The 12,579-nt window shown below is 37.0% G+C and overlaps 1 protein-coding gene across 1 annotated transcript; it reads left to right on the top strand.

Moving 5' to 3' along the window:
• Window positions 1–224: 224 nt before the first annotated feature.
• TNFRSF13C (TNF receptor superfamily member 13C) lies at window positions 225–8,879 on the top strand. Its single transcript, XM_087873373.1, has 3 exons — window positions 225–348; window positions 4,792–4,983; window positions 7,174–8,879. Exons 1-3 carry the CDS (start codon window positions 240–242, stop codon window positions 7,488–7,490), a joined length of 618 nt encoding a protein of 205 aa, XP_087729499.1. The 5' UTR covers window positions 225–239; the 3' UTR covers window positions 7,491–8,879.
• The last annotated feature ends 3,700 nt before the right edge of the window (window positions 8,880–12,579 follow it).

Raw genomic sequence — 12,579 nt, 5'->3', positions numbered from 1 at the left:
ACCACATAAAATGATCTGCTTAGAGCAGAGTTCTGAGATATACATGACATTAATGAAAATGGTAGTAGTTAGCACTAAAAAAAACTACTGAGTTTCACAGTTCACTGATTTCTCATTGAGGCCAGATTTGAATAATCTCTTCTCTGGTTAAACTTTGACTGTCTCTCTTCCTTTTGACACTCAATTGTAATGAAGAACAGAAACAGTTACGATACTGCCTGTTCTCATCCAGGTCTCTGATGGATCATCTCAACACAACCTGCCATCATCCCAGCTTCTGCTATGACCGGCTGATCAAACAATGCTATAGCTGTAGACACATGCAAAGAGGATCCAGGAAAGAGACAAGTAAGGAAAATATAAAATCCCAGGCATAAAAGGGTGGGGTGGAAATAGGGTCTGGAATTAGGCTGGAAATGTATTCTAAAAGCCAGAAGAGAATCCAGGAGTAAAGAACAATGCATGTTAAATTGTCTTTTTATGCGAGGAGCTCTGTTCTGTGCTTGAGAAGGCAATTCTCATCTTATTAGTCTAATTATTAATTCATTTGCAAAATAGATATGTATTTGAGCGATTGAGCTTATTAGTTCACAAACACTGAATCTATCTATCTATCTATCTATCTATCTATCTATCTATCTATCTATCTATCTAATTTTAAAAGGAATTAAAAATGGATTTTAAAATGCCAGGGTAAAACAATCCATAAAAAGTTAAACAGTAGAAAGGCTGGGGAAGGATAACAAAAGGAGATGGATTTTTGAAATATGCCTAAAACCTATCAGCACTTGTGCTTTGCACATCTCTGAGGAGAAGTTATTTCATAGAAAAGGTCCCACCTCTTCTAATAAAACAATCAAGTGAAGGAGACCTATAGCCCAAGATTATTTTTCAAAATCCATGAGAACAATAAGGTTAGATGTGCATGGGTTTTAAGTTGACATTATGTGCATTGTATGTATAACACACACACACACACACACACACACACACACACACACACACACACACACATATTATATATATCTCCTGAACATGGACTGTCTGAAGGAATTATGTGCTATGGAGTTTCTCAGGCCAGCACCATGCATTGCTAAAGAGTTCAAAATTGCAATAAATAGATGTATGTTTCTTTCAACTCTTATGTAAACTGAATGAGTTAATGACATGTGCTTTTTTAAAGGCATCTTCCTCTTCAATAAAGAATATAAGTGGAAATTAAAAAATATTATAGTTACTTTCCCAAAAGATATTTAATGAATGTGTACATGACCGATCCTAAATATTGCTTTACTGGAAGCCCTACTTCATTGATTTTTTTAGCCTCCTAGGAAGTTACCACCTCAGTTCTTTTTTGTGTGTTCCCCCTCCCCCGCTTTAAGTAGGACCCAAAGGCACTGAAGCATTGATAATATTTTTGACTGATATATGGATGGTAATGATGAGAATGATTTTGTGAGTTCAAAAATCTAAGAAATAATATCAGTTGGAGTAAGAACCTGATGAGCACAAAAATCATCATCGTTTGGCATATTGGTTACTCGGCATCCTGTCATGGCCCCAGGCACTGATACCTCAAGGTAGGGTTGCCAAAGATACCTCCTATAATCTAATGCCAGCAGCAAAAACAAGCCTTCCTTGACCGATGTTAGAAAAAAATAAAACCAGACTGTGGTAAAGATAATAGTGAGCTGGCTGGTCTATCTTGCTTTAGAGCAGACTCCTCTGTGAGGGAGGATGGAAGGCTACACTGAAGAGAATTTTTAGAGGAGTCTTCAGATGGGATTTTACAGGAACTCATTCCTTTACATGCTCATTCCTTTCCAGCATTTCAAGAAAAGTATAATCATGTCATGGCGGAACCTACTCTTTAGCATCCCCCATGAAATGGAAACAGTTAATAGAGAAAGTTCTGCCAGAGTCAGAATTATTAGTGGATGCATTTGGGACTCAGAGACTTCTTAGCTTAGCGGTTCCTTCACACTACTTGAGACTTATATTGGCTTCACACCACAAGCCTAACAAAGGTAGATTAGAATTGTGCAGTTGTGAATCAGAATCAGCAGGTTGTGGAAAACTCAGTCCTAGTGTTTTGTGTGAATTAGGCCATAGTATGAAATCACAACATGGTTTATCTTGTGGGGGAATGCAAAAATTAATGGAGAAATTGTTTTTTGTTAACCCGGGATTAGGCTTAAACATGTTATGTAACTCCAGTAAAAGAATCTATAAGCAATGCCGGGTAGACTTCAAGTCTGCAGTATCTGCTTGCTGTTTTATTAGAATAGATGCAAATAGTGCAAATCCCCTTTCAGATTTGTTTAAAATCTGCTTCCCTTCTATAATGTGTGGGTTTCCTTCAATTTCTAACTATACATAAAAGGGCAAACATGTGTTTCCCTCTTACCCTGCTACATTTATAGCCTTTTCTTTTAGACGTTTGGTTTATGGTCACTGTCTGGGACTGCAGAAAATAATTTGGGGTGGTGCAAAATTCATCAAGGTAAATTTTGACTTCCTCTTTCATTTTTAGCAAAGTTAATTTACCCCTCTTTCATTACTGAAGATATGTATGCAAGTATTTTTTTTCTTTTTTTATATATTTACAGTATTTTTATTATTAAGTTATAATATAAAATACAAAAATACAAAAGAAAGTAGTAGGAAAGATAGAGGAGGGAAAAGAGAAGGGAAAGTGTGGGAAAAAGGGAAAAAAGAAAGAAAAGGCATTGACTTCTGACATCCTTTGGTGCAGTAGAATATGATAATAACATCAAACTTCAACTTTTTAACTTTTACATAATAGTATAAACTAGCCATTTCTGTAACAGCAAACCTATCTACTAATCGGTAAAACTCAAAATCAAAGTTTCATTTTTTGCCTACCTCAAGCACAAGTCCAGAAGTAGTTTCCAAATAGAAACAAAAGTAATTGTGTTTTTTTCTTTAATCAAAGCAGTCAGTTTAGTGCAAAATTAATCAAAGTGACAACTTCCTCTTTCATTTTTAGCAAAGTTAGTTTACCCCTCCTTCATTAGTGAAGATATGTATGCAAGTATTTGTAATGAAGGCTCAAGCGAAATTTTAATAAGCAGCTGATACTAACAGAGCAGAAGTTTAGCATCCTTTTGGTTCTTTCCTCTTCTCTTCAATAAAGAGGAAGAAAATATGCAAATATATCTATTTTAACTGTCTTCTGATTCAGAATTTTTTGTACATATATTCTATACATAGCCCTTTTTAGTCTCTTTGAAACAAAATGCTCCTTTTCTTTCTTTTTCCCATTTCTAGCATCTCATTCTTCATCCGAAACCCATTGCTTCCAATTAAAATCTTAAAACATAGAAGCTTTATAGCCCAAGTCACTTGTACTGTGGTTCAGTAAGTTAGTCAGGTTCACTCAACACATTGTATCATACACTAATCACAGAGTTTACAAACAGTCTTAAATCTGGAACAAAACAAAGCCTTACTTCATGATTTAGATCAGGCTTCTTTGTCTTGGTGCCTTCCAGATATAGAACATCTAGCCATATGGATGGATCAGGATTATCTGGTAGAATGTTTTGTTTCTTCCCATATGAACTGGTATGAAGGTTGTAATGCAACTCTCAAACAGTGAGATGCAGAGGGTGAGAATGCGTAATTGAGATATTTTGCAGTCGGTACGCTTAGTCTTTCACATTTATTTCCAAGGATTAAATTCCAAGCTTTTGGAGTCTCGTCCTTCAGATGGGATAGGCAGTGTGTGGATAAAAAATATCAAGGTAGTGTCCATGAAGGTGTAACTGAAGCTCCATTTAAGTTTTCTGAGTGCATTGGTTGATTTCTGCCAGATAGAAGAGCTCAGAATAAAGTGTTCTAAAACAAAGGTTTTGCTTTTCACCAGGACATATTTCCTGTATAAGTAGAAAATTAATAGTTGTCCTATCAAGGAAATTATTGTATTTAACTATTTGGGTATTTATTTTCAGTCTTTTACTTCCTAGACATAGCAAATTTGAGGAGTCACAGCCTGAGCTCAAAACATTATGAGTACAATTGTAAGATTTGCTAGCTGCAACTATACTGGATGGCTCTTTGCAGCTACTCACATATTTAATCTTAAAATGGTGAACTTGCTTATTATTTATTGTAATCTATTGTATATTTAAGTAAATCAAAAACAGATTGTGAATTACCTTCTCTGAAGCAGGTGAAATGCTAATCCACAGCATGATATATTAACTAAAATAGGTTTTCTTGGGTGAATCACTAGCCCTGTTCACTTTTGCTGTTAAGTTTATTTCTATCTGGAAGTAAACCACCACCAATTTGTCTTTCTGCATCTTCTCTTCCTGATTTATACACTACTAAAACTCTCCTGTTTGTCTGTTTGTAATTTTCGATTTGGAGAAAACGGTGCATCACAAGGCAATAATATTTAATTCAATGTATCTCAAAAGGGCTAACTTAAAAAATGTATCCAAAATCAGGGACTTGTCAGTCCCAATGGGATGGATATTTGACAAAGTTGTGTCTCCTTCAGTGCTTCTGCACTGCTACACCACCATGTTGCCATGGTCACATGATTATAATTTCCAATGCTGCCATGCTTTAACAGAGGGGAGATATGAAACATTTTTATTCTGTTTTGGTAGCACAATTGAACCAGTAGCACAATTCTTACTTCATTGTTCTTTTTACTGAATTTGGTATGCCACGAACCAAATTTGAACCCTTCCCTTCACTTCGAAAGAAGAAACATCTCTGTTAAGACGACCCACTTAGAATTGTTGTTTCTCTCCACAGCTACTGTATTTGGAACAACCTCCCTTACAACCCAACCAGTGCAAGTTCATGCTGGAAACCAAAATTGTTCAGCTTTAATATTTGGTTTCTGTGCTTTTGTATGTCTAGTAATCATCATGGCAATGTTATGGCTTGTTATCCTGAAACAAAGACGGAAGAGAAGAAGAAAAACTGGAAAGGAGAATTCTCAAGGTACATATTAACAACACTTGAGATAATGGGTTTTAATCCAATTGATTTCATTTAGCCTAACTCTTTCCAACCAGCTACAGTGTACTCAAGATTGGTTGGATTATAGAAACTGCAGCCTGTCACAGTTTAAATACACCATGTTGGGAAAGGTTGATCTATTCTAGTCTTAGACGCAACTGAGCAATGTGTGAACCAAATGACTATTTTTTCCTCTCGCTTTTTACATGTTCTAAATGAGCATGTAAAAAAGGAATACAGAGAAATCCTACTTTGGGGATGCTGGTGAATTTCAAGTTTACAAGAATTTTGTTTTAAGTAGACTGTTGAGATTCACCATGCAAGCTTCTTTTCCTAATCCACCCACATTAATATGATGAAATATGTGTCATGGCATCATGAAGCACCTCCACCATTTCATACTTATATTGATACTGCACACAAATATATAAAGGGCAAAGTTTGTGTCACATTTCACAATGCAATCTCCATCACTTTCCTTCCTTAGTCCCCTTCTGGGGATTTGGAGCCAACTGCAACTTCTCAGTATGTCCTTGCATAAATGTTCAAGTACCGAACTAAGATTATATGCCTTTTTTCACAGAATCTACTCTTTTCCCCTGCATTCTTGTTTAATAGTCATATTGGGGATATTCTAGTTACTGCCACAGGGATCATAACAATATCATAATTAAACAGTGGGAATTAAAAATCCGTACTGATCTACAACAAATTATCTTGCCATTCGTCCATTGTGGGGATCAAAATGTCCTTCCATTTTTGTGCATAGTAATCTTGCTACTATTAACATATATAACATCAAAGTTCCAAATTTTCCCCCAAGTCTTTTTACATTAAACACAAAAGAAAAAAAATCTGGTTTTATCTTTATGTTCACTTTAAGAATTTTTTGTATTAGAATATGAATCCTACTCCAATATTTCTTTGCTTTAACACTTGTCCATCATAAATGATAAAAGGTCCTTCTTTACATTTCCATTTCCAACATTCATTTAAAATACCTTTAAACATTCTGGATAACTTGTCTGATTATTAAAAACAGTGATACATCATCTTATAGAAATTTTCTTTTAAATTGTAATTTAACATACATTTTAAAACTTTCATCCATATTGTACAAGCATAACATTATATCCAAAATTCCTTGCCCACTGAGTCATACAATGCTTTACATATTCATTTTCCAAATTTAATTTCAGTAATGTTTCATAGATCTTAGCAATAATATGTTCATCACTACCATACAGTAAGATTTCCAATTCATTTTCTATGTTTTTCAAGCATATAACTTACATGAATTCCAATAACAATTCTAACACATTAGGCAATTTTACTATGGCCAGCAATAAGGTGATCAACAGTTTCATCTTTAATCTTTGAGCTGCTGATACAGTTCCAGAAAGGAATTATTGAATCTTGTCATTTGTACATCTATAACTGTCTGCTTTGGTACAGCAACCAAACAGGACAGGTACAGACTTCAACAGATAGTTGACTGCAGAAAAAAAAAGAAGCAACCAGCCTGCCTTCCATTGAGGACCTGTATACTACACGGGTCAGAAGGAGGACTGAGAATATATCTACAGACCCCTCACATCCTGGACATAAACTGTTTCAACTCCTCCCCTCAGGACATTGTTATAGAGCATTGCATGCCAAAACAACTAGACACAAAGACAATTCCCCCCCCCACGCCCCATGTCATCACTCTGCTAAACACCTAATTCCCACAGCACTGTCTAAGGATATTTATCCATATAGTAGGGATGTATTATTATCCTTCTCATCTTTCCTATTAATTTCTCCTATTAGTATCTTATGATTGTTGTTTGTATTTTATCATTTATGATTGTATCTTATGATTTATGAGTTATGATTTATCACTTTGTTTTTTGTATATACACTGAGAGATTATACACTGGAGACAAATTCCTTGTGTGTCCAATCATACTTGGCCAATAAAATAATATTTTAAATTCTAAAATATGTTACATAAATCTGCATTTGTTATCATTTGAAATATGTTAGTTTTGGTATTAAGCTTATTTGCATAGCTGTTCTTGTCCTATCATGATTATTCCTTCAGGTTTTTTTTTTTTTTTTAAGAATTTCAATTTTCCAGAAAATTTTAATTTTTCTTTTCTTTATTATTATATTTTTCATTATTATTAGAAAACGGCAAGTGCACTTGTTTTTTGACCAATGAAGCTCAAACAAACCATGACTGCGAACCAGGAGACAATGAACTTGGACAGCTTCGATGCCCACATTTAAATGGTGTTACTATGATCGCCCAGGATGATGTCTTAAAGGAGAATATGCCCTGTGTTGCTTTCACAAGAAGTCAGGAGGTTGAAATGATTTCCTTGTCTCCCCATGATGAAAAATGCAACTCCTCATTTCCACTGCCAGCAACTGAACTTGGAGCAACTGTGCTGGTGACTACAAAGACCATTCAGGAGAACATCCTCAGTAAGGAGTTGTCATAATAATTCCTTTAAAAGGGCTTAGACTAGCAAATGCAATCTTTCCTACATTATATGGCTCATTATTGGAGGCAGGTCAATTCTTTTTGGCGTAACTATAATTTGGAAAATAACAGGTTTTACTTTTAATGAATTCATCTCTTCAGCTTCCAAAATGTCCAGCTATAACTATGGTGAAATGAGAGGACATACCACATCCAATCCATCAAGATCAGAGAATCTTAGAAAAAAAATAATGTTCAAGGAGTAAAATAATCTTGCCTTAATTTCTGCATCCTGAAACTCACTCAGTAAGATTTTTGTAAGTTTCTGTATATGCTATAGTTAAAAACAAAACCAAACGTATACATGAAATAAGAAAATAGAGTAAGAGTGTAAGTGAAACAATTTCAATTACTAAAAGATACATTTAAGCTTTTGTACTTTGCTGTAGTAAAGGCATCAGGCTAGAAACAGAGAGACTGTGAGTTCTACTCCTGCCTTCGGCACAAAGCCAGCTAGGTGACCTAGGGCCAGTCACTCACTCTCATCCCTAGGAAGAAGGCAATGGTAAACCATTTCTGAAAAATTCTATCAAGAAAACTGCAGAGAAAATCTAGGCCAGGGATGTCAAACTCAAAGCCCCGGGGGGCAGATCCGACCTGTGGGGTACTTAGATCCTGCCCTCGGGGCCACCCTGGAAAGAGCTCGCATGCAGCCCTCCTAAGCTCCATTTTCACTGGCAGAGGGTTGCAGGAGGCCGTTCCAGCCGAAAACAGAGACTAGGAGCCCGTTTTCGCTGGCAGAGCACTCAGGCCACCACAGGCACCCCGGCATGAGTGACGTCAAGCTGGCCACACCCACTCCAGCCCCCTGAGGTCAAGCACAACCCTGATGTGAAATTGGGTTTGACACCTCTGGTCTAGGCAGTCATCCAGAGTCAAAACTGACTCAAAGGCACAAAACAGACAACAATGTTAATGGCGAGTGATAAGTAAACTTGTTCTGAAGCACTTGATAAAATGGTCAGGGTAAACTTTTTAAACTACTTTCTAAACCATCGTATTTCATTGCAGTTATGTTTTTTTAACTATTCTAAAGTTGTCCTCATACTGTAACAAATTAAATAATGTAATGTTAAGCAATAGGTAGATGACCTATAATTTTCAATGTATTTTGGATTTTGCTGTTCATGGAACTGTTGATAAGAATTGTGTATTTTAAATCAAGATCTGTCTGATTCTAAACCATCTCTGAACAGCTTGCAATATAGTGAGCAATAAAAATTATGTTGTTCACAGCAAAATTTAACAGGAAGCAGATTGATGTGATCAGATACAGGAGAGAGTTGCATTGCAGTCCTTAAAATATATATAAGTAGTACATATCCCATGAGAAAACATGGTATCTCCAAAGGGGAAGTTTATTACCAGATATGTAAAATAAACAAACAACAAACAAACAAACAAACAAACTTACTTTTAACTTGTCTTTAATAATCACATACAACTCTGACCAAATCAGCCAGGGTCAGCTTCATAGGTGTCCATTATCACAGGGGTCACCAACCTTTTGGACCTCAGGGACCACTAAATTCATAATTTTAAATCCCACGGACCACTAATATAATCTGCCTAATGATTGGCTGGGTGGGCATGGCTGGGTGGTCATGTGACTGCGTGGGCATGGCCAACTCGATGTCACTCACGTCGAGGGGTGCCTTGCCGGCCTCTATTCACTCCTCCTCTCCCAGCCACTCCTTGCCTGCCCGCCCGGGCTCCTTAGGGTCCCAACAGGAAGCAGTTGTTGGAGCTAAGCAGTTATCATGAGAAAGAGTTGGCAAAACAACTCAGTTCAAATTGGATCTGACTGAGAAGGAGGCTCAGCAGAAGCACCTCACTGAGGGCTATGATCATAGGCTTTCCAAGCAGAGGGAACACCTGCGGGAGTGCAAGGCCAGGTACCGGTGCCTGGAGGCTCAGCGGGCTGAGATGGTCAGTCAGAACAAGGTCCTCTGGCTCTTTGCCACCAGTGGCGCTTCCTTCCAGCCTTCGCCCAAAGCCCCACACCAGGAGGCTGAAGCAGACCCCAAGTTGGAATGTCTGCCCCCCTCTGCCCAACACAAAAAGACCCCAAAGGGGGAGACTCTCTGCAGCAACACAAACATTCATTGCATGTATCCGGCCCAGGAGCTGTAGTTTGAGGACCCCTGATTTAGTGCAATATAAAAAATGCAAATAATTTTTCTGTGGACCACCAAAATTTTCTCGTGGACAACCAGTGGTTCATGGACCACCAGTTGGTGACCGCTGCATTATGAGATATATTCTCTTATCTCTCTTAATAGTTCTCTTCCCATCTCTAAATAAATCTGGGGAAAAACAACAGACAGTGATAGTCCCAATGAAAAATGCTGGGCAGATAAAAGATCCTTGCATGTACTTTAGTGGTCATCAACATTTTCCTTGGGTCTTCTGATGCGTACCCAGTAATCCTTACACTTAACAGTCTGCTTGTTCACTTCCAGAAATGTTAACATTGTTTTTTTTTAAAAAACATGTGCTTTATTTTCTCACCATCCTGTCAGTATGGGGACTAGAGTATGTGCATGCATGTATTGTCTGTGACAGGGAGCTGAATGTGTTAACAGCTGCACTCACAAATCTGTTTAGAGTTTCCAAAACCATTTTTTTCAGTTCCCTTTCATGAAGTGCCTCTTTAAAACAAAGTCTCTGTTAGTCATCAGATACAGTTGTGTGCTTAACTGGCAGACAGAAAAGTTTTAATTAGTTTGTGCAGGGAGATGATTTATAGTACAAATTGGGGGAAATCATAATAGCCAATTTGGGTAAGGAAACTTTACAGGGAAGAAAAAAATAAAAATAAAATGTAAAGAATGAGTACAGAGTTTCTGTTATAAAGATGAATAATTAGCTGTCATTAGCCAGCCTTCTCCAATTCTCTGACCAATATGGGCCTGCCTGCAAATTTACAGAACTGAAATTTAGAAGATACTCAGTTTGAGAAAAATTGGTTTAGGGAATACAGTTCGAGCAAATCCACCTTTGGGTGGAAGTTAGTTAGCAGGATTCCTATAGTTCCAGAAGAATTGTGCTATTGCATCAAAATACAACATGATGGTTTCATACTATCCAGTCACTGCAATTATCAGGTATGAAATCTGCCTCTTTCCTAATTTCCTGAATATGTTTCTACCGCTTCCAGAAGAATGGAGACCAAATGTCGTTAAAAAGTGGAGAGGAGAGAGCACCAGCCTGGCACTAGGTGGCGCTCCCCTTCCACTGGCATAATTCAAAGAAACACCACAGGTACTATACTAGCACCCTGTGTGAGAATTACTCCAAGTGGTTTTTGAGCAGATTTTTTGGTTTTTCAGTGCCTTCCCCATAGAGGCCATTTAGCTGAATTTATCATGGTACCATCAAAACAAGATACTTACTTTGAGAACTCTAAATAGTTTCTTTCTGTCAGTAGCTAAATAGTAATTTCAGTATGTATCTTCTCCATTATATTTACCAGGTTTATCTATCATAGAAATAAGAGCAAAAAAATCTCATGAATTAAAATTTAACAAGTAATAGATTATTAGGAGTTAGAAATACCTTTGTTCCTATGAGCCTATTAAGTTATAGTCCATAAAATAACATAATAAATCTTGATGGCATTACAAAATTTGTTCCTACTGTACATTTTGTCTTTCAAATGAGAAAAAAAATCCTGTTCTAATTATGACATTGAAGAAAGTTAGCACCCACCCCTCTCCTAGAAGAATGAAATATTTTAGGAAATATTTAAAAGGCAGAATATTATATTTGCCTGGATGAGAAAAGGAGAAATGTTTTAAAGACAAAGTAGCTCCCTGCCCCCCCTTCAGCTCCAGGATGATGGGATTAAGACATGGCCCTCAGGATATGATAGGATTAGCCCTCTATCCATCCTGCAACAGAACTCACCACATGGCACCTGGAGAGATTGCATCACTCAGCAAGATTCAACCAAGCCTAGGACGTAAGACAACCTACAAAGTTACCTCTGCATGGCCCCATGGGAATCTGACAACCAATCACCATACATTTCTTACACAGGAACAGGAAGCTCCAAGGCTTATATCCAAGAGAGGGTATAAATTCTCTCTCTCTCTCTCTCTCTCTCTCTCCCTCTCCCCCCCTCTCTCTCTGTCCTCTATCTCCTTCTCTCACATATGCTCATTTTGCCTCAAACCATGTGGTCCTGTCTACCATTAAACCAAATAGCTTCCATGTTTTCAGTGTCTTTCTCCCCACTTGGAACTGAACCCAGATGGACATTTCTTCCAACAATATCAACAAACTAGGAAGTCCCAAATAGATGATGCTGAATGCTGACAAAAGCCAAAACATCATCAAGATAGTTTAAAAAAATCAGTAGATTCTAATTCACACACACCTCCCCACTTTTTCACTATATAGATTCCTATGAAAGACTTTTTCCAATCTTATTTTCTCTACAAAAAACAAGGGACACTTAAAAAAGAACCAGTAATGAAAGAATGATGAATTTCAGAGGAATATGAGTCAGAAATATTTACTAAAATAAAATCCAGTGTGTTTCACACAACTTTATCTTTCAGGAGCAATGTTTCTTTATTGTATTTCCAGATAAAAATTGATATCAGTTCATCCTGTCCTCAGCCAAGGATCAATTCATCTGTTTTCATTAATATTTTCTAGCACATCTTCATATATTATAGGCAGTCCTTGACTTACAACAATTGATTTAGTGACTATTTGACGTTACTATGGCACTTAAAAAATTATGACCATTTTTAGACTTATGATCATTGCAGCATCTTCATGGTCAACATTTGGATGGTTGGCAACTGACTTGTATTTATGACAGTTGCAGTGTCCTGGGGTCACGTGATCATCTTTTGCGATCTTCTGACAAGCAGAGTCAATGGGGAAGCCAGATTCTTTTAACAACTGTGTTACTAAGTTAACAATTGCAGTGATTTGTTTAGCAACCGTGGCAAGAAAGGTCATAAAATGGGGCAAAACTCACATAACAAATGTCTCACTTTACAGCATAAATTTTGAGCTCAATTATGGTCATA

This window comes from Pantherophis guttatus, chromosome 7, assembly GCF_059756535.1.
Source record: "Pantherophis guttatus breed Tessera chromosome 7, ASM5975653v1, whole genome shotgun sequence".
NCBI classification, from domain to species: Eukaryota; Metazoa; Chordata; class Lepidosauria; order Squamata; family Colubridae; genus Pantherophis; species Pantherophis guttatus.
Note: the sequence above shows the minus strand (reverse complement) of the source record. Positions and strands in the feature narration are given on the sequence as shown.

Bases quoted from the DNA above. Each gene is read 5' to 3' on its own strand.
- TNFRSF13C (XM_087873373.1), top strand. From the start codon at position 240: ATGGATCATCTCAACACAACCTGCCATCATCCCAGCTTCTGCTATGAC. The intron at 349-4,791 runs GTAAGGAAAATA...TTCTCTCCACAG, and splicing joins AGGATCCAGGAAAGAGACAA to CTACTGTATTTGGAACAACC. The intron at 4,984-7,173 runs GTACATATTAAC...CATTATTATTAG, and splicing joins TGGAAAGGAGAATTCTCAAG to AAAACGGCAAGTGCACTTGT.